Genomic DNA, 23,258 nt, shown 5'->3' with positions numbered 1-23,258 from the left:
GCGAGCTAACATTAATAATATGCACAGTGCCTTGGGAAAGTATTCAGACCCCTTGACTTTTTCCACAGTTTGTTACATTAAAGCCTTATTCTAAAATTGATTAAATTGTTGTTTTCCCTCATCAATCCACACACAATACCCAATAATGACTAAGCAAAAACAGGTTTTAAAAAATTTCTGGTATTTTTTAAATATATTTTTTAGAAATATCACATTTACTTAAGTATTCAGACCCTTTACTCAGTACTTTGTTGAAGCATCATTGGCAGCGAGCGTTCTTGGGTATGAAGGTACAAACTTGGTACACCTGTATTTGGGGAATTTCTCCCATTCTTCTCTGCAGATCCTCTCAAGTTCTTTCATGGATGGGGAGAGTTGCTGCACAGCTATTTTCAGGTCTCTCCAGAGATGTTCGATCGGCCACTCAAGGACATTCAGAAACTTGACCCGAAGCCACTCCTGCCTCGTCTTAGCTGTGTGCTTAGGGTTGTTGTCCTGTTGGAAGGTGAACGTCCGCCCCAGTCTGAGGTCCTGAACGTTCTGGAGCAGGTTTTCTTCAAAGATCTCTCTGTACTTTGCTCCGTTCATCTTTGCCTCGATCCTGACTAGTCTTCCAGTCCCTGCCGCTGAAAAACAACCCCACAGCATGATGCTGCAAACACCGTGCTTCACTGTAGGGATGGTGCCAGGTTTCCTCCAGACGTGACGATTGGCATTCAGGCCAAAGAGTTCAATCTTGGTTTTATCAGACCAGAGAATCTTGTTTCTCATGGACTGAGAGTCCTTTGGGTGCCTTTTGGAATTCTCCAAGCGGGCACTTATGTACTTTTTATTGAGGAGTGGTTTCAGTCTGGCCACTCCACCATAAAGGCCTGAACGCTGGAGTGTTGCAGAGATGGTTATCCTCCTGGAAAGTTCTCCCATCTCCACAGAGGAACTCTGGAGCTCTGTCAGAGTGACCATCGGGTTCTTGGTCTCCTCGCTGACCAAGGCCCTTCGCCCCCGACTGCTCAGTTTGGCCGGGCAGCCAGCTCTATGAAGAGTCTTGGTGGTTCCAAACTTCTTCCATTTAAGAATGATGGAGGCCACTGTGTTCTTGGGGACCTTCAATGCTGCAGAAATGTTTTGGTACCCTTCCTCAGATCTGTGCCGTGACACAGTCCTGTCTTGGAGCTCTACGGACAATTCCTTCGAACCCTTGGCTTGTTTTTTGCTCTGACATGCCCTGTCAACTGTGGGACCATATATAGACAGGTGTGTACCTTTCCAAATCATGTCCAATCAATTTAATGTACCACAGGTGGACTCCAATCAAGTTATAAAAACATCTCAAGGATAATCATTGGAAACAGGATGCACCTTTGGTCAATTTCGAGTCTCATAACAACGGGTCTGAATACTTATGTAAATAAGATATTTATGTTAATATTTTTAATATATTTGCAAAAATCTCTAAATAACTACATTCACTTTGTCTTTATGGGGTATTGTGTGTAGACCTTTGAGTAAAATAGTTATTTTAATCATTTTTAGAATAAGGCTGTAACGTAAGACAATGTGGAAAAAGTCAAGGGGTCTGAATACTTTCTGAAGGCACTGTATGTAAACTACTAGCACACAGCTTAGCTTGGACCGCCATGCAAACCCCACAAGAGATGCCACCAGAGGTCTCTTCACAATCCCCAAGTCAAGGACAGACTATGGGAGACGCACAGTACTACGTAGAGCTATGGCTACATATAACTCTATTCCACATCAGGTAACTGAAGGAAGCAGATAAAAATAAAAACAGATAAAAATACACCTCACGTAACAGCGGGGACTGTGAAGAAACACACACACAGACACACATGATAAGACACACACTATACTCACACATACTCGTGGATTTAGTCTTCTACAGATGAAGTCGGAAGTTTACATTCACTTAAGTTGGAGTCATTAAAACTCGTTTTTCAACCACTCCACAAATTTCTTGTAAACATACTATAGTTTTGGCAAGTCGGTTAGGACATCTACTTTGTGCATGACACAAGTAATTTTTCCAACAATTGTTTACAGACAGATTATTTCACTTATAATTCACTGTTTCACAATTCCAGTGGATCAGAAGTTTGCATACACTTAGTTGACTGTGCCTTTAAACAGCTTGGAAAATTCCAGAAAATGATGTCATGGCTTTAGAAGCTTCTGATAGGCTAATTGACATCATTTGAGTCAATTGGAGGTGTACCTGTGGATGTATTTCAAGCCCTACCTTCAAACTCAGTGCCTCTTTGCTTGAAATCATGGGAAAATCAAAAGAAATCAGTCAAGAAAAAAATTGGAGACCTCCACAAGTCTGGTTCATCCTTGGGAGCAATTTCCAAATGCCTGAAGGTACTGCGTTCTTCTGTACAAACAATAGTACGCAAATATAAACACCATGGAACCACGCAGCCATCATACCGCTCAGGAAGGAGACACTAAAGTACTTTGGTGCGAAAAGTGCAAATCAATCCCAGAACAACAGCAAAGGACCTTGTGAAGATGCTGGAGGAAACAGGGACAAAAGTATCTATATCCACAGTCAAATTTGTCCTATATCGACATAACCTGAAAGGCCGCTCAGCAAGGAAGAAGCCACTGCTCCAAACCTGCCATAAAAAAGCCAGACTACGGTTTGCAACTGCACATGGGGACAAAGATTGTACATTTTGGAGAAACGTCCTCTGGTCTGATGAAACAAAAATAGAACTGTTTGGCCATAATGACCAATGTTATGTTTGGAAGAAAAGGGGTGAGGCTTGCAAGCTGAAGAACACCATCCCAACCGTGAAGCACGGGGGTGGCAGCATCATGTTGTGGGGGTGCTTTGCTGCAGGAGGGACTGGTGCACTTCCCAAAATAGATGGCTTCACTAGGATGGAAAATTATGTGGATATATTGAAGCAACATCTCAAGACATCAGTCAGGAAGTTAAAGCTTGGTCACAAATGGGTCTTCCAAATGGACAATGACCCTGAGGATACTTTTTGTGTCAAAATGGCTTAAGGACAACAAAGTCAAGATATTGGCCATCACAAAGCCCTGACCTCAATCCTATAGAAAATGTGTGGGCAGAACTGAAAAAGCATGTGCGAGCAAGGAGGCCTAGAAACCTGACTCGGTTACACCAGCTCTGTCAGGAGGAATGGGCCAAAATTCACCCAATTTATTGTGGGAAGCTTGTGGAAGGCTACCCGAAACGTCTGACCCAAGTTAAACAATTTAAAGGCAATGCTACCAAGTACTAATTGAGTATATGTAAACTTCTGACCCACTGGGAATGTGATGAAAAAAATGAATAAGTTGAAATGAATAATTGTCTCTACTATTAAACTGATATTTCACATTCTTAAAATAAAGCGGTTATCCTAACTGACCTAAGGCAGGGAATTTTTACACGGATTAAATGTCAGGAATTGTGAAAAACTGAGTTTAAATGTATTTGGCTAAGGTGTATGTAAACATCCGACTTCAACTGTTGATGGGTGGTTAGGTAGGGAGATAGTATGGTAGTTAGGTAGATACATTGGTTCCTCTTTTAAAAGTTGTGTCATACTGCAGCACACAAATAAAGGTGAAATAAAAAAACCTTGCGGGCTGCTGCAGCATTCTATGGCACGTTATTTAATTGTCAGGGCAACTTTGAGAAGCTTTTGATAGTCTCCCATATTAGTATTACTGGAGAATTTAAAAGCTTTTTTAATTAACGTAGTACATGGGATTGATTTAAAGAAATTTGGCTTAATTAATTTGATTAATATTATGGTGTTTCTATTCCAAGAAAAACTAAAAACTAAACCCTTTCTGTTAGGATGGAATGGAAAATATTTTGCGCTGTACAATGTGGCGGTCGGGAGTAGGCTACAGCATAAGAGGATTGGAGGATTCTAAATTAAGATCTAAAGGGCATAATATTTCCACACCCTAAATGTAGTGTAACCAATACTCATTTCGCCTATGGTAGGTCTACAGTATATCTAAAAATATGTTTTTCAATGACGTGACTCTCCGCCAATAATTACATTTAGAGGATTGGAGGATTCTAAATTAATATCTAAGAGGCATTTTCCATTAGGATCTGTGAGAATATCTAAAGGGGCTTTTATATCATTCTAAATTAATTAATAATAATAATAATAATCGCTTTGTTTTAAAGTAACGACATTTTGGAGATTTCGTTTTCATTTAACGTAGAGTGAGTGAGAAAAGGCAATTCTTGAACATGGGGTGAGACACTCACATTAATTTGTAAATAAAGCCAGTTTGTTATTTAGAATTATTTATTTCTGGAGAAACCTAACTTGATTATTTAGCAGACATCACTTGCTTTCTTCTGTCAACACATATAACTTAAGAATATCATGGAATATAATAGAACATTTTCGTTTCTCCATGGTTGTCTCAGAACAGGGCGAAACGATGCTGAAATATACGTCCACAATGGGAAGGCTATATATAACGATATTTTGGAGAATATTTTGTTTAAAAAAAATGAGAGTGAGCGATTGTATTCTGAATAAAGGCCAAAATAATATTTCTAAAGGCCAAATATAGCCCTCCTAATAGCCATAATGACGCTGTACAACGTGACCACGTGTTTGAAAAGAGCCTTTTCCAGTCAGGAACAATTTGTTTGCCTTCACTATACAACTTTGTTCCAATATTTCTGTAATTCAGGGATATTTCTTCCCATAGTAATTTGTTATGGATCCATAACTAAATCAACATCTGCATTTTGAAAGAGTATTTGTATAATTATTTTATTAACGAAAGCATAAAGACAGTGATGAAGAAATACAGTACTGTACAGTATATGCTTTTACATTTGGATAATAAAGAATTTTAAGAATTTTTAAGATATAAGCCACCTGCATTTGTTTATTAGGCTACTGTGCAGTCTGACAAGTAAACATAGCATACAGTGCATACTGTAGTAAACATGGGAAGGTGCCTAATTCCTTACATAAGAGAGAGCAGGCCATGTCCATACTTTCTCAGTGACCTCAAGCACCTTCAATAATGGCTGTATTAGAGAATGCGGGCACGTGGGAGACCGGAGTTCAATTTTCCGATGGGGAGGAAGGACTAGGCTGTCCTTGTAAATAACAATTTGTTCCTCAACTGATTCCATATGTGTTATTTTATAGTTGTGATGTCTTCACTATTATTCTACAATGTAGAAAATATTAAATATAAAGAAAAATCCTGGAATGAGTAGGTGTGTCCAAACTTTTGATTGGTACTTGCTTAATTAATTCGATAAATATTATGGTGTTTCTATTCCAAGAAAAACGAAAAACCCTCTGGGTTTCCGTTAGGATGGAATGGAAAATATGCAGCTGTACAACGTGACGGTCGGGAGTACAGTACGGGGCTATTTAGCTAAAGACTCTCCATGTTGTGTGGGCAGGGCATGCGGGAGACCGGGGTTAATTTCCCCGACAGGGAGGAAGGAGTAGGCTGTCCTTGTAAATAAGAATTTGGTCTTAACTGACTTGCCTAGTTAAACAAAGGTTACACTAAGAGCATAACATTTCTGCACCCTAATGCTTTTAGCTCTAGTCTAACCAATACCCAAATGGAGATTCAGTGAAAATAAAAATCTCATTGATTTATCAAGACCAGTCCCCGTGCTTGTCTCAGAGCAGCGCAAAACGGTTCTAAAATAGTTATAGGCTTTTGCTTCAAATCCTATTGCTTCTAACTTCAATATGCTCTTTAAATTAATAAGACCTACACCACTTTTAACAGCACGTTACTCAACACTAGTGAGACTCATGTTGCCTACGGTAGGCCTACAGTATATCGAAAAGTACGGTGTGACTCTCCACCAATAATTACATATAGAGGATTGGAAGATTGGAGGATATTTCTGTATTTCAGTGATATTTATTCCCATAGTAATTCGTTATGGATCCATAACTAAATAAACATAGGCATTTTGAAAGAGTATTTTTGTCATAATTTTATTAATGAAAGCATAAAGATGCCATTATTAGTTACATTTTTTTGTTTAAACGTGCAGACTGGCGCTAAGAACAGCACAGCGGGAACGTTTCCCTAGTCAGAGCCATTATTAGTGCAATGCCCCTTAAATATTTTGGAAATTATTTTGTATTCAAATAACGTAAAATGAGCGATAAAAAGGCCGTTCTTGAACATGGGGTGACATTGTTACTAATTTGTAAATAAAGCCAGGTTGTTATTTAGAATTATTTATTTCTGTGTTTAGAGGGAGAAAAAACTAAAATCTACAGTCATCCCATGGGTCTCCCAGTCGAGGCTGGCATGGGTATTGAACCAGCATTTGTTGCAACACAGCTTGCACTGCTATGCAGTGTCTTAGACTGTTGCACCACTCAGGCACTGTACAATTTGACTGGTCAGGAGTGGCCTACAGTATTACTGTAAGAGCAAAATAATCCTAACAAAATAAAATAATTAAAAACCTTAGTGTAACAACAGTTTTAGTAAGTAATATTGAGGACGTGCACAATTATCAATTTCTATTTAGATTTATGTCACCCATTCATTGTCAGTTAGAGACACAATAGGACCCACAATCATAATCAGTGATTAAACTAACTCTAACTCCCCCTAGCGCTGGTCTGGAGCAATGAAGTGGTGATGCAGGGTATCGTACTAAATCACAAATTACCTCAAATGAAGTCCCGCAGTGTAAGCTCACAACTTTTAAAGGAGGAACCACTGTAGGTAGTTAGGCAGACAGGTAGTTAAGTAGGTAGGTGGTTCTTATGGTTTGGGTACAGATAGGTAGATAGGTATTTAGGTAGATAGGCAGTAGATAGGGTTGAAGTCGGAAGTTTACATACACCTTAGCCAAATACATTTAAACTCAGTTTTTCACAATTCCTGACATTTAATCCTAGTAAAAACTCCCTGTTTTAGGTCAGTTAGGATCACCACTTTATTTAAAAAATGTGAAAAGTCAGAATAATTGTAGAGAGAAAGATTTATTTCAGCTTTGATTTATTTCATCACATTCTCAGTGGGTCAGAAGTTTACATACACTCAATTAGTATTTGGTAGCATTGCTTTTAAATTGTTTAACTTGGGTCTAATGTTTCGGGTAGCCTTCCACAACCTTCCCACAATAAGTTGGGTGAATTTTGGCCCATTCCTCATGACAGAGCTGGTGTAACTGAGTCAGGTTTGTAGGCCTCCTTGCTTGCACACGCTTTTTCAGTTCTGCCCACAAATTTTCTATAGGATTGAGGTCAGGGCTTTGTGATGGCCACTCCAATACCTTAACTTTGTTATCCTTAAGCCGTTTTGCCACAACTTTGGAAGTATGCTTGGGGTCATTGTCCATTTGGAAGACCCATTTGTGACCAAGCTTTAATTTCCTGACTGATGTCTTAAAACTTCTCTGGGATATGTGGGACGCTTGCGTCCCACCTAACCAACAGTCATTGAAATTGCAGGGAGCCAAATTCAAAACAACAGAAATCTCATAATTAAAATTCCTCAAACAAACAAGTATTATACACCATTTTAAAGATAAACTTCTCGTTAATCCAGCCAGTGTCTGATTTCAAAAAGGATTTACGGCGAAAGCACACCAAACGATTATGTTAGGTCAGTACACAGCCACAGAAAAACACAGCCATTTTCCCAGCCAAAGATAGGAGTCACAAAAAGCAGAAACAGAGATAAAATGATTCACTAACCTTTGATGATCTTCATCAGATGACACTCATAGGACATCATGTTACACAATACATGTATGTTTTGTTCGATAATGTGCATATTTATATCCACAAATCTCAGTTTACATTGGCGCCATGTTCAGAAATGCCTCCAAAATATCCGGAGAAATTGCAGAGAGCCACGTCAAATAACAGAAATACTCATCATAAACTTTGATGAAAGATACATGTTTTACATAGACTTAAATATACACTTGTTCTTAATGCAACCGCTGTGTCAGATTTCAAAAAAACTTTACGGAAAAAGCACACCATGCAATAATCTGAGACGGCGCTCAGATATAACAACATTTCTCCGCCATGTTTGAGTCAACAGAAACACGAAATTACATCATAGATACTCCCTTACCTTTGATGATCTTCATCAGAAGGCACTCACAGGAATCCTAGTTCCACAATAAATCGTTGTTTTGTTAGATAATGTCCATTACTTATGTCCAAGTAATTACTTTTGCTAGCATGTTTAGTACACATGTCCAAACGCTCGCGCAGATCCAGGCGAACGTCGGACGAAAACTTCAAAAAGTTATATTACAGGTCGAATAAACTTGTCAAACTAAGTAGAGAATCAATCTTCAGGATGTTGTTATCATATATATCCAATAACGTTCCAACCGGAGAATTCCTTTGTGTCTACAGAAGTGATGGAACGCAAGGCGATATCATTTGGAATGCGCGTGACCAAGAACTGGCACTCTGCCAGACCACTGACTCATTCCCGTCTCATCCGGCCCCACATCACAGTAGAGGCTTCATTCAACGTTCTACAGACTGTTGACATCTAGTGGAAGGCGTAGGAAGTGCAAACAGATCCATCTCTTACTGGGATTTGAATAGGCGATGAGTTGAAAATCGACCCGCCTCAGAATTCTCACTTCCTGTTTGGATTTTTTCTCAGGTTTTTGCCTGCCATATGAGTTCTGTTATACTCACAGACATCATTCAAACCGTTTTAGAAACTTCAGAGTGTTTTCTATCCAATAGTAATAATACTATGCATATATTAGCATCTGGGACAGAGTAGGAGGCAGTTCACTCTGGGCATGCTATTCATCCAAAAGTGAAAATGCTGCCCCCTATCACAAAGAAGTTTCAAAATATCCACATCATTTTCCTCCCTCACGATGCCATCTATTTTGTGAAGTGCACCAGTCCCTCCTGCAGCAAAGCACCCCCACAACATGATGCTGCCACCCCCGTGCTTCACGGTTGGGATGGTGTTCTTCGGCTTGCAAGCCTCACCCCTTTTTCCTCCAAACATAACGATGGTCATTGTGGCCAAACAGTTCTATTTATGTTTCATCAGACCAGAGGGCATTTCTCCAAAAAGTACGATCTTTGTCCCCATGTGCAGTTGCAAACCGTAGTCTGGCTTTTTTATGGCTGTTTTGGAGCAGTGGCTTCTTCCTTGCTGAGCGGCCTTTCAGGTTATGTCGATATAGGACTCGTTTCACTCTGGATATAGATACTTTTGTACCTGTTACTGTGGATATAGATACTTTGTACCTTCCTCCAGCATCTTCAGAAGGTCCTTTGCTGTTGTTCTGGGATTGATTTGCACTTTTCGCACCTACGTATGTTCATCTCTAGGAAACATAATGCATCTCTTTCCTGAGCGGTGTGACGGCTGCGTGGTCCCATGGTGTTTATACTTGTGTACTATTGTTTGTACAGATGAACGTGGTACCTTCGGGCGTTTTGAAATTGCTCCCAAGGATGAACCAGGCTTGTGGAGGTCTACACTTTTTTTTCTGAGGTCTTGGCTGATTTCTTTTGATTTTCCCATGATGTCAAGCAAAGAGGCACTGAGTTTGAAGGTAGGGCTTGAAATATATCCACAGTTACACCTCCAATTGACTCAAATTATGTCAATTAGCCTATCAGAAGCTTCTAAAGCCATGACATCATTTTCTGGAATTTTCCAAGCTGTTTAAAGGCACAGTCAACTAAGTGTATGCAAACTTCTGATCCACTGGAATTGTGAAACAGTGAATTATAAGTGAAATAATCTGTCTGTAAACAATTGTTGGAAAAATGGCTTGTGTCATGCACAAAGTAGATGTCCTAACCGACTTGCCAAAACTATATTTTGTTAACAAAAAATGTGTGGAGTAGTTGAAAAATTAGTTTTAATGACTCCAACCTAAGTGTATATAAACTTCCGACTTCAACTCTAGGTAGTTCTTATGGTTTGTGTACAGATAGGTAGATAGGTGATTAGGTAGACAGGTAGTTATGCAGATAGGTAGCTCTTATGGTTTGTGTACAGATAGGTAGATAGGTGATTAGGTAGACAGGTAGTTATGCAGATAGGTAGCTCTTATGGTTTGTGTACAGATAGGTAGATAGGTGATTAGGTAGACAGGTAGTTATGCAGATAGGTAGCTCTTATGGTTTGTGTACAGATAGGTAGATAGGTGATTAGGTAGACAGGTAGTTATGCAGATAGGTAGCTCTTATGGTTTGTGTACAGATAGGTAGATAGGTGATTAGGTAGACAGGTAGTTATGCAGATAGGTAGCTCTTATGGTTTGTGTACAGATAGGTATTTAGCTAGATAGGTAGATAGGTGATTAGGTAGACAAGTAGTTATGCAGATAGGTAGCTCTTATGGTTTGTGTACAGATAGGTAGCTCTTATGGTTTGTGTACAGATAGGTAGATAGGTGATAGGTATTTAGCTAGATAGGTAGACAGGTAGTTATGCAGATAGGTAGCTCTTATGGTTTGTGTACAGATAGGTATTTAGCTAGATAGGTAGATAGGTGATTAGGTAGACAGGTAGTTATGCAGATAGGTAGCTCTTATGGTTTGTGTACAGATAGGTATTTAGCTAGATAGGTAGATAGGTGATTAGGTAGACAGGTAGTTATGCAGATAGGTAGATAGGTAGTTAGGTATTTAGCTAGATAGGTAGATAGGTAGATAGGTATTTAGCTAGATAGGTAGATAGGTATTTAGCTAGATAGGTAGATAGGTGATTAGGTAGACAGGTAGTTATGCAGATAGGTAGATAGGTGATTAGGTAGACAGGTAGTTATGCAGATAGGTAGATAGGTGATTAGGTAGACAGGTAGTTATGCAGATAGGTAGATAGGTAGTTAAGTCGTTCTTACCATGTCCTTGTGGTTTGGGTAGAAGGTCTGGTCGATCAGAGGGAACTTGTCAGGGCCTAGCTTCTTACAGGTGGCAATCAGCTGGGCAAACTAGTGGAGGGGTACAGGAGACAGTTAGTAGAGGCGGCCTTGGCCTAGTGATTAGGCCTGGGACTTGGACTGAAGAAGACATAGTAGGTGTACTAAAGTCCTACAGACTTTTCCTCCAGACACTGGGTAAATGTTCAGAAAAAGTTGTAACTAGAGGGACATATGAGGCAAAAAAATCTACAGGTCTCTCCTCCAGACACCTGGTAAATGTTTAGATAAAGCTGTAGAGGAACTGATGAGGCAAATCATTCTCTAAATGATTATCTGTTAGCTGGCTGGGGCACAATGATGGGAAGTACTATTATAAGACAGGTTATTGTGCTGGTGGTGCTGCTACAGTGATCTGGTCCATTAACATCCAACATTAAATTTACATTTAACATTTAAGTCATTTAGCAGACACTCTTATCCAGAGCAACTTACAAGTACATACATTCATCCTTTTTTTATATATATATATATATATATTTTTTGTACTGTCCCCCGGTGGGAATCGAACCCACAACCCTGGCGTTGCAAGCGCCATGCTCTACAAACTGAGCCACACGGGGCCCCTAATGTTGTGCTGCCACAAATCAATGTTGTGCTGAGTTATAAGGTCAATTTAAAAGCCAGTTATAAAAATGTCAGGCCCTGTGTTTAATAGAGGAGCCTATTTCCCCACTGTATAGCCTTACCACCCCCTGTGTATGTGTGCGGGTGCCTGTGTGTGTGTGTCTGTGTGTGTCTCACCGCCCAGGGCTTGTCACAGAGGCTGTAGATGGACTCCAGTGAGTTGATGCTGGGGACTCCTGCGTACTGCAGGCCGATGATCATGTTCCTGAAGTCCTCATTGTGGGCCATGCTATAGGCATGCTGCCTCATCAGGACAAAGTCAGGTTTAATGGACCTGAGAGGGTTAGAGGACAAAGTCAGGCTTGAAGGACCTGCGAGGGTTAGAGGACAAAGTCAGGCTTGAAGGACCTGAGAGGGTTAGAGGACAAAGTCAGGCTTGAATGACATGGGAGGGTAGAACAGATGTGATTTGATTACATTCAGAAACAGGGTCTGAAGTGATCAAACTGAGACATTAAAACTCTGCTGAGGTAATGTCCTGGAAAGCATACAGCCTGGATGCCCTTAGAAAAATAAATGTGTTACTGCAAACTTCCTGCAATTAAATAGTGTGCCACAAAATGTTGCTAGAAGTTTCTAAACGTCTACCACTGGTGGTGAATCGGCGGCAAACCTTTGGCAACAAAAATATTTATTGCTACTAGTGGCAAACAGTTCACAATAGTTTTTTTTCTGACAGAAAATTCTCTCAAGATTCTATTTGAATCCGTGGCAAACCTGAGGCAGAAACATCTACAGTGCCTTTCGAAAGTATTTAGACCCCTTGACTCTTTCCACATTTTGTTACGTTACAGCCTTATTCTAAAATAGATTAGATACAACAATTTCCTCAGCAATCTACACATAATACCCAATAATGACACATTTTAAATTTGTGCACATTTATTAAAAAGAAAAAACATAAATACCTTATTTACATAAGTATTCACACCCTTTGCTATGAGACTCGAAATTGAGCTCTGGTGCATCCTGTTTCCATTGATCATCCTTGAGAGGTTTCAACAACTTGATTAGGAGTCCACCTGTGCTAAATTAAATGGATAGGACATGATTTGGAAATGCACACATCTGTCTATTTAAGGTCCCACAGTTGACAATGCATGTCAGATGAAAAACAAAGCCATGAGGTTGAAAGGAATTGTCTGTAGCGCTCCGAGACTGGATGGTGTCGAGAGACAGATCTGGGGAAGGGCACCAAAACATTTCTGCATCATTGAAGGTCCCCACGATTACAATGGCCTCCATCATTCTTAAATGGAAGAAATTTGGAACCACCAAGACTCTTCCTAGAGCTGGTCGCCCGGCCAAACTGAATGATCAGGGGAGAAGGGCCTTGGTCAGGGAGGTGACCAAGAACACAATGGTCAGTCTGACAGAGCTCTAGAGTTCTTCTGTGGAGATGGGAGAACCTTCCAAAAGGACAACCACCTCTGCAGCCTTCACCAATCAGGCCTTTATGGCAGAGTGGCCAGACGGAAGCCACTCCTCAGTAAAAGGCACATGACAACAGGCTTGGAGTTTGCCAAACGGCACCTAAAGACTCTCAGACTATGTGAAACAAGATTCTCTGGTCTGATGAAACCAAGGTTGAACTCTATGGCGTGAACGCCAAGCGTCACGTCTGGAAGAAAACCTGACACCATCCCTACAGTGAATCATGGTGGTGGCAGCATCTTGCTGTGGGGATGTTTTTCAGCGGCAGGGACTGGGAGACTAGTCAAGATCGAAGGAAAGATGAACGGAGCAAACAGAGATGATCTGTTTGAACAGATGAACAGAGAGATCCTTTATGAAAACCTGCTCCAGAGTGCTCAGGACCTCAGACTGGGACTAAGGTTTACCTTCCAACAGGAGTGGCTTCGGGACAGGTCTCTGAATGTCCTTGAGTGGCCCAGTCAGAGACCGGACTTGAATCCGATGCAAGATCTCTGGAGATACTTGAAAATAGCTGTGCAGCCACACTCCCCATCCAAGCTGACAGAGCTTGAGAGGATCTGCAGAGAAGAACTCCCTAAATACAGGTGTGCCAAGCTTTTAGTGTCATCCCCAAGAAGACTTGAGGCTGTAATTGTGCCAAAGGTGCTTCTACAAAGTACTGAGTAAAGGGGCTGAATACTGATGTAAATGTGAGATTTTAGTTGGATTTGTTATACATTTGCTAACATTTCTAAAAAACAGTTTTTGCTTAGTCATTATGGGTTATTGTGTGTAGATTAAGGAAGGGAACTAATGTTTTAATACATTTTAGAATAAGGCTGTATCCTAACAAAATGTGGAAAAAGTCAAGCGGTCTGAACACTTTCGATGGCACTGTATGGACGCTAGTGGCAAACAGTTTACCAATATTCATTTCTGGTGAACAGATGAGTTCCATGACCAGTAACCATTGATGACCAATCAAGAGGATTAGAAACATCTGTTGGAAAATGGAAACCAGGCTATCTAGCTAGCTACAGTACCCACCAAAGTTGTCCGGTGAGTGTCTAACTTATTAATTACACTTTATAATATACTTTAACCTTTTATTGAGGATAGAGTGAAACATTTTGTTGATACCAGTTTCAATCTGTCAGCGTCACTGGAAACCATGTCTTTGTTATAGAGACATTTACACTCATTCTGCTCCAGCAATTACCACACGCCCGTCCTCCCCAATTAAGCTGCCACCAGCCTCCTGGTTTTGGTATTGTAATGAGGATTAGAAACCATACAACCTGGGTACTGTACTACGGGTTAGAACCATACAGCCTGTGTACTGTATTTGTATTTACTATGGATCCACATTAGCTGCTGCCAGGGCAGCAGCTACTCTTCCTGGGGCCCAGCAAAATTAAGACAGTTAAACATTTTAGAAACATTACAATACATTCATAACTGATTTCACAATATATTAAGTGTGTGCCCTCAGGCCTCTACTCTACTACCACATATCTATACCAAAAATCCATGTTTTTATATAGTGCGTATGTTGTCGTGTGTTTATATGCATGTGTCTATGTCTGTGTTGCTTCACAGTCCCCACTGTTCCATAAGGTGTATTTGTATCTGTTTTAAAATATAATTTTACTGATGGCATGAGTTACTTGATGTGGAATAGAGTTCCATGTAGTCATGGCTCAATGGAGTACTGTGCTCCTCCCATAGTCTGTTCTGGACTTGGGGACTGTAAAGAGACCTCTGGTGGCATGTCTTGTGGGGTTTGCATGGGTGTCTGAGCTGTGTGCTAGTAGTTTAAACAGACAGCTTGGTGCATTTAACATGTCAATACCTCTCACAAACATCAGTAGTGATGTAGTCAATCTCCGCTTTGAGCCAGGAGAGATTGACATTCATATTATTAATGTTAGCTGTCTGTGTACATCCAAGGGCCAGCCGTGCTGCCCTATTCTGAGCCAATTGCAATTTTCCTATGTCCCTCTTTGTGGCACACGACTGAAAAGTAGTCCAGTTGTGACAAAACTAGGGCCTGTAGGACCTGCCTTGTTTATAGTGCTTTTAAAAATGCAGAGCAGCACTTTATTATAGACAGACTTCTCCCCATCCTAGCTACTGTTGTATCAATATGTTTTGACAAAGCAGTTTAGTCTCCTCAACTTGCTCAATTTCCACATTATTCATTACAAAATGTAGTTGATGTTTAGTGAATGATTTGTCACAAATACGCTTTTAGTTTTTGAAATATTTAAGACTAACTTATTCCTTGCCACCCATTCAGAAACGAACTGCAGCTCTTAAGTGTTGCTGTCATTTCAGTTGCTGTGGTAGCTGCGTGTAAATTGTTGAGTCATCCGCATACATGGACACACTGGCTTTACTCAAACTAGTGGCATGTCATTAGTAAAGATTGAAAAAAGGAAGGGGCCTAGACTGCTGCCCTGGGGAATTCCTGATTCTTCCTGGATTTTGTTGGAGAGGCTTTCATTAAAGAACATCATCTGTGTTCGGTCAGACAGGTAACTCTTTATCCACATTGTAGCGGGGGGTGTAAAGCCATAACACCTACATTTTTCCAGCAACAGACTATGATTGATAATGTCAAAAGCAGCACTGAAGTATAACGAAACAGCCCCCACAATCTTTTTATCATCAATTTCTCTCAGCCAATCATCAGTCATGTGTGTACGTGCTGTGCTTGTTGAATTTTCTTACTTACAAGCGCGCTGAAAGTCTGTTGTCAATTTGTTTACTGTAAAATAGCATTGTATCTGGTCAAACACTATTTTTTCCAAAAGTTTACTAAGGTTGGGTAATAGCAGTGGCAATATCGTCCACTATTATCCTCAGTAATTTTCCATCCAAGTTGTCAGACCTCAGTGGCTTGTCATTGTTGATAGACAACAATTATTTTTTCATCTCTTCCTTACTTTACGGAATTCAAAATTACAATAATTGCTCTTTCAGAATTTAGTCAGATAAACTGTACTTGGATGTGTAGTGTCAGCATTTGTTGCTGTCATGCCTAAATTTGCTAATCTTGACAATGAAAAAATCATTAAAGTAGTTGGCAATATCAGTGGGTTTTTGATTAATGAGCCATCTAATTCAATGAATGATGGAGCCGAGTTAGCTTTTTTGCCCAAAATGATATTTAAGGTGCTCCAATGCTTTTTACGATCATTATTATTGTTCTTTGTTTCATAGTGTAGTTTCTTCTTTTTTTATTCAGTTTAGTCACATGATTTCTCAGTTTGCAGTATGTTTGCCAATCGGTTGTAAAGCCAGACCTATTTGCCATCTCCTTTGCCTCATCCCTCTCAACTATACAGTTTTTAAATTCCTCATCAATCCATGGGGATTTAACAGTTTTGACAGTCATTTTCTTAATGGGTGCATGCTTATTAGTAACTGGAATAAGCAATTTTATTAATGTGTTTTGTGGTTGACCGTCATTACAGAACACAGACCAACAAATATTCTTCATATCAACAACATCACTACAAAACTTATTGTATGACCTCCTATACACAATATTAGGCTGAGCCTTTATAACTTTAGTTTTCCTAGATATGGCTACTATATTGTGATTACTACATCCGATGGATTTGGATACTGCTTTCAAACTAATTTCTGCAGCATTAGTAAAGATATGATCAATACATGTTGATAATTTCATTCTTGTACTGTTTTTAACTACCCTGGTAGGTTGATTGATTACCTAAACCAGGTTGCAGGCACAAGTTAGTATGAAGCTTTCTCTTGAGTGGGCAGCCTGATGAAAGCCAGTCAATATTTAAATCACCCTGAAAGTATCTCTCACATAAATTATCAAGCATTTTACAAAAGTTAGTAGCACTTGGTGGTCTATAGCAGCTTCTGACCAGAATGGGCTTTAGGTGAGGCAGATGAACCTGTAGCCATATTACTTCAACAGTATTTAACATTAGATCGTCTTTAAAGACCTAGTAATCTTTTACATCAATAGCAGTCAATATTTAATCTTCACTTTATTCAGTCTCATCTGAAAGTTGTAAATTCTTGGTTATCTTCACGGACCCTGGCTAACAAGTTGAATCAGCAATACAACATTTGGTTTAATTATTTATTTACTAAATACCTAAATAATCACACAGAATTACATCTACGCAGAATGGATCATTCATTGATTACAAATTATGTCATAAAGAAAACGTTCCTGGTGGACGGAGCAGTGACGACTGGTTACACAAAGGAAAGGGGGTTGGGTTTGAATGAAAGAGCGGGAAGACTGAGGAACAAAGGGAGAAGCTATGTCTCTATCGGGCCGTAGGCAGCTACTCTATCGTAAATACAGAATCTTATGCATTCTAAATAACCGCTCATTTGAAAAAGGAGAATGCAATAAATATTTACTCTGAGCTGCACTTCGGTAGATTGGTCGTCGATAGAAAGCGGGTTGGTCCAGCATGGATCTCTGGTCCTCTGAAGACTGTCTAGTGGTGAACTGGAGTGTGGTAGAATGGATACTCTGTCCGTCCTCTCCTAGCCCACGTTTAGCGGGTGGAGGAGGTAGCACTTCTTTAGTGAATAAGAGTTCAAAGTTCATACCAAGTTGCCATACTTTAAGCTCATGCTATATTCTGGCTGGTATAGTCGAAATTCATCCTTCCGGCGTGTAGGTCGTCACCTTCACATTGAAATTCGATGCTAATTTCGTTAGGTTCTTGCTGAGGTTGGCTTAGTTCTGTAGGTGGTCTTTGTCCTTTCAACGTGGGGATGGTAAGTCCTCACGTCCTTGGAACAGAAAGTTACATTTTCGTAAACGGGTTTATATAGTGGTGAAAGAAGGGCGTGTTTCATAGTTTACAACCCATGTCTGTTCACTTGGGCGGGGCCTCTGAGTGAGCAAAGTGGTGTTCTTATGACAAACCGTTCTCTCATTAACCTGATGAGGACAGGGGGCGCTGTTGTCACTTTGGGGGAAAAACGTGCCCAATTTAAACGGCCTCGTACTCAATTCTTGCTCGTACAATATGCATATTATTATTACTATTGGATAGAAAACACTCTCTAGTTTCTAAAACAGTTTGAATTATATCTGTGAGTGAAACAGAACTCATTTGGCACAAACTTCCTGACCAGGAAGTGGAAAGTCTGAAATCGAGGCTCTCTTCTAAGTCCTGCCTATAAATGGGCATGAGACCTATTAGTATACATGCACGTCATACACCTTCCCCTGGATGTCAAGATGCAGTGAGAGAAGAAATTAGGTGATTATCTTGGTCTGAGATGGAATACGTCCTCTTGGAATGACGTGTCACCGATTTCATGTTTTCAGGAAGACGCGAGGAGGACAGTGGGATTGCCTTTTGAAAAGCTGTCGTTATAGGCGAATACTATCTCCGGCTTTGATTTTATTTGATACATGTGACAATATCATCGTAAAGTATGTTTTTTCAATATAGTTTTATTAGATTTTTTAAATTTATTCGGGACGTTAGGCGTGTTGCGTTGTCTGCCCTTTGTTCAGAATGGAGAGCTTCGCGCCACTTGGCCAGTGTGCTTGCTAATTCAAGAGGGAAAAACGATGTTCTAAATCCAAACAACGACTGTTCTGGACAAAGGACCCCTTGTCCAACATTCTGATGGAAGATCACCAAAAGTAAGAAACATTTTATGATGCTATTTCATATATCTGTCGAACTGTGTACTAATAGTTTTGCGCCCAGGTTTTGGCCATTCTCTCGCTATAACATAAGCCTTATGTCGTAATGAAGATATTTTTAGAATTCTAACACTGCGATTGCATTAAGAACTAGTGGATCTATCATTTCCTATACAACATGTATTTTTTTGTAATGTTTATGAATAGCTATTTGGTCAGAATAGGTGAGAGTCTAATAGAAATATCCGCACATTCTGGGAAAAATAAGCTACGTTAGCATAATGGATAACCACTGATTTCAGCTCTAAATAGGCACATTTTCGAACAAAACATAAGTGTATGTATAACCTGATGTTATAGGACTGTCATCTGAGGAAGGTTTATGAAGGTTAGTGAAAATGAATATCTTTTGCTGGTTTATTCGCTAACGCTAACGTGCCTATTGCTATCGCTAACGTGCCTTGATGAATGAATGCGGTAGTGTGGTAGTCTATTGTAGTAAGCTAATATAATGCTATATTGTGTTTTCGCTGTAAAACACTTAAAAAATCTGAAATATTGGCTGGATTCACAAGATGCTTGTCTTTCATTTGCAGTACACGATGCATTTTTCAGAAATGTTTTATGATGAGTATTTAGGTATTCCACGTTGGTCTCTATAATTACTCTGGCTGCTTCGGTGCTATTTTTGACGGTAGCTGTGATGGTAGCTGCAATGTAAAACTGATTTATACCTCAAATATGCACATTTTTCGAACAAAACATAGATTTATTGTGTAACATGTTATAAGACTGTCATCTGATGAAGTTGTTTCTTGGTTAGTTTGGTTGGTTCTTGGTTAGTTAGGTTGGCTTTGTGCATGCTGTGAAAAATGTCTGTCCTTTTTTGTATTTGGTGGTGAGCTAACATAAATATACGTGCTGTTTTCGCTGTAAAACATTTTAAAAATCGGACATGTTGGCTGGATTCACAAGATGTGTACCTTTCATTTGCTGTATTGGACTTGTTAATGTGTGAAAGTTAAATATTAAAAAAATATATATTTTGAATTTCGCGCTCTGCCTTTTCAGTGGAATGTGGGAGGAGTTCCGCTGGCGGAACGCTAGAATCAGACAGGTTAAGAAGCTAAAAATTTCATCTTTTCACAAATAGTTTCATATTTAAACATTTAAATTGCACAACAATTCCATGTGAATCTGATAACTAGAATGTGTAGATTTTCCAAGATACAGTTTATGTCGTCCTATCATCAGTAATCATGTCTCAGACGTCAACTGAACTGACATCCTATTCATTAAGTCCCAACGCATATTATATAACTGGTTGGATTACCGAAATATGGTTCCATTTCCCATCTTTTGATGTCACCAGACTCTCTCTCAATGTTAACAAAGGGATGTTCAATAGTCACATCAGTAGAGTAGAGAGAGGAAAAAGGGGAAAGGTATTTATGGGGGTCATAAACCTCCCCCCTCAGGCCAACGTCATGACAACACCTATGTGAGAATGCTATTCATTGACTACAGCTCAGGATTCAACACCATAGTGCCCTCTAAGCTCATCAATAAGCTATGGACCCTGGGACTAAACACCTCCCTCTGCAACTAGATCCTGGACTTCCTGATGGGCCACCAGCAGGTGGTAAGGGTAGGAGACGACACATCCGCAACGCTGATCCTCAACACAGGGGCCCCTTAGGGGTGCATGCTCAGCCCCCTCCTGTACTCCCTGTTCACTCATGACTGCATGGCCAGGCACGACTCCAACACCATCATTAAATTTGCCGATGACACAACAGCGGTAGGACTGAATACCGACAATAACAAGACAGCCTATAGGGAGGAGGTCAGAGACCTGGCAATGTGGTGCCAGGACAGCAACCTGTCCCTCAACGTGATCAAGACAAAGTAGATGATTGTGGACTACAGGAAAAAGAGGACCGAGCACACCCCCATTCTCAATGCCAGGGCTGCAGTGGAGCAGGTTGAGAGCTTCAAGTTCCTTGGTGTCCACATCACCAACAAACTAATATGGTCCAAGCACACCAAGACAGTCGTGAAGCGGGCACAACAAAACCTATTTGCCCTCAGGAGACAGAAAAGATTTGGCACGAGTCCTCAGATCCTCAAAAGGTTCTACTGCTGCACCATCGAGAGCCTCCTGACTGGTTGCGTCACTGCCTGGTATGGTAACTGCTCGGCCTCCAACCGCAAGGCACTACAGAGGGTAGTGCGAACAGCCTGGTGCATCACTGTGGCCAAGCTTCCTGCCATCCAGGACCTCTTTAATAGGCAGTGTCAGAGGAAGGCCCTAAAAATTGTCAAAGACTCCAGCCACCCTAGTTATAGACTGTTCTCTCTGCTACCAAACGGCAAGCAGTACTGGAGTGCCAAGTCTAGGTCCAAGAGGCTTCTAAAAAGCTTCTGTTGGTTCCACTTTTCTGAGCTCAGTTATTTACTTAACAAATAATGAAAACTCAAAATGTGCACTTATAAATCATAACAATTTTAATCAAAATACAGCTGCTGACAGAAGTCAAAGATCAATCATCAAACATACAACTGATGTCGCTCCTGAGTTCTGCAAAATAGGAAAAGTCCAAGTTGCTTTTAATATTCTTGCAGTCAACCCCTAGCGATGTAACTGCCTACGTCAACACCTTCTACTCATGAGACCAAGCCCATGCATATACAGTTATACAAACTTGCAGGAGAGACAATAGTTCCAGAGTTTTCTAAGGGCTCAGCAGTAATTTTCCACTCCCCACGTTGCTTTATAGTGGTATGTCTGACTAGTCTCTTATCTCTTTCACTCCCCTGCAGGGTTCTGTGTCTATGAATCTCTTTTATCCTTGAGGCGCTTTCTCACAGACACCCTGTTTTGACTGCAATAACTCACACATCTCTCAGACCATTTGTTATAAGAAGCAGAGACTAGAAAATAACTGTGGAACAATATTACACCGTATAATGCATATATATATTGTTAATCTGTAGTCCAGGACCCTATAGATGTAGTGGAGGAGGGGTCTTATAGCCCTTCCCATTCTAGTAATACAACATAAGCATAATCAATTATTATAATACATCAACCATTTGGTGCAGCCCCCATCATGACCCCAAGTTGACCCCATCACTTCCACTCCCAAGCCAAAAGACTCTAGTCAAATGGCTACCCAGACTATTTGAATTGCCCCCCCCCCCCACTCCGCTGCCACTCTCTGTTGTCATCTATGCATAGCCACTTTAATTAACTCTACCTACATGTACATACTACCTCAAATAACCGGTTCCCCCGCACATTGACTCTGTACCAGCACCCCCTGTATTGTTATTTTTTTACTGCTGCTCTTTAATTACTTGTTACTCTTATCTCTTATTCTAATCCATATTTTTTTTAAACTGCACTGTTGGTTAGGGGCTCTTAAGTATGTATATCACTGTAAGGTCTACGTCTATTGTATTCGGCGCATGTGACTAACGATTTGATATTGATCTTAAATAAAAATGTACATTTGTTAACGTGGGCTATTTTTTTGTTGTTGTTGCAGTAATGAGGGTTTGGAACCATACAGTCTGGGTACTGTAATGAGGGTTATGAACCATACAGCCTGGGTACTGTAATGAGGGTTAGGGCCCATACATCCTGGGTACTGTAATGAGGGTTAGGGCCCATACAGCCTGGGTACTGTAATGAGGCTCAGGAATCATACAGCCTGGGTACTGTAATGAGGGTTAGGGCCCATACAGCCTGGGTACTGTAATGAGGGTTAGGGCCCATACATCCTGGGTACTGTAATGAGGGTTAGGGCCCATACAGCCTGGGTACTGTAATGAGGGTTAGGGCCCATACAGCCTGGGTACTGTAATGAGGGTTAGGGCCCATACATCCTGGGTACTGTAATGAGGGTTAGGGCCCATACATCCTGGGTACTGTAATGAGGGTTAGGGCCCATACAGCCTGGGTACTGTAATGAGGGTTAGGGCCCATACAGTCTGGGTACTGTAATGAGGGTTAGGGCCCATACAGCCTGGGTACTGTAATGAGGGTTATGAACCATACAGCCTGGGTACTGTAATGAGGGTTAGGGCCCATACAGCCTGGGTACTGTAATGAGGGTTATGAACCATACAGCCTGGGTACTGTAATGAGGGTTAGGGCCCATACAGCCTGGGTACTGTAATGAGGGTTATGAACCATACAGCCTGGGTACTGTAATGAGGGTTAGGGCCCATACATCCTGGGTACTGTAATGAGGGTTAGGGCCCATACAGCCTGGGTACTGTAATGAGGGTTAGGGCCCATACAGCCTGGGTACTGTAATGAGGGTTAGGGCCCATACAGTCTGGGTACTGTAATGAGGGTTAGGGCCCATACAGCCTGGGTACTGTAATGAGGGTTAGGGCCCATACAGCCTGGATACTGTAATGAGGGTTAGGGCCCATACAGCCTGGGTACTGTAATGAGGGTTAGGGCCCATACAGCCTGGGTACTGTAATGAGGGTTAGGGCCCATACAGCCTGGGTACTGTAATGAGGGTTAGGGCCCATACAGCCTGGATACTGTAATGAGGGTTAGGGCCCATACAGCCTGGGTACT

The 23,258-nt window shown here is 40.7% G+C and overlaps 1 protein-coding gene across 1 annotated transcript in view; it reads right to left on the bottom strand.

Moving 5' to 3' along the window:
* The window catches only part of LOC120020198 (synapsin-2-like), a 194,910-nt gene that overhangs the window by 97,706 nt on the left and 73,946 nt on the right, over positions 1-23,258 (bottom strand). Inside the window, exons 5-6 of the mRNA XM_038963705.1 lie at positions 11,695-11,851; positions 10,873-10,962 (exon numbers count right to left, since the gene is read on the bottom strand). Coding sequence (XP_038819633.1) covers positions 10,873-10,962; positions 11,695-11,851 — 247 coding nt within the window. The remainder of the gene's footprint in view (positions 1-10,872; positions 10,963-11,694; positions 11,852-23,258) is intronic.

The sequence above is a fragment of the Salvelinus namaycush genome, chromosome 2 (assembly GCF_016432855.1).
Source record: "Salvelinus namaycush isolate Seneca chromosome 2, SaNama_1.0, whole genome shotgun sequence".
NCBI classification, from domain to species: Eukaryota; Metazoa; Chordata; class Actinopteri; order Salmoniformes; family Salmonidae; genus Salvelinus; species Salvelinus namaycush.
The sequence above is the reverse complement of the archived record's forward strand: the minus strand, read 5'-3'. Positions and strand labels throughout refer to the sequence as shown.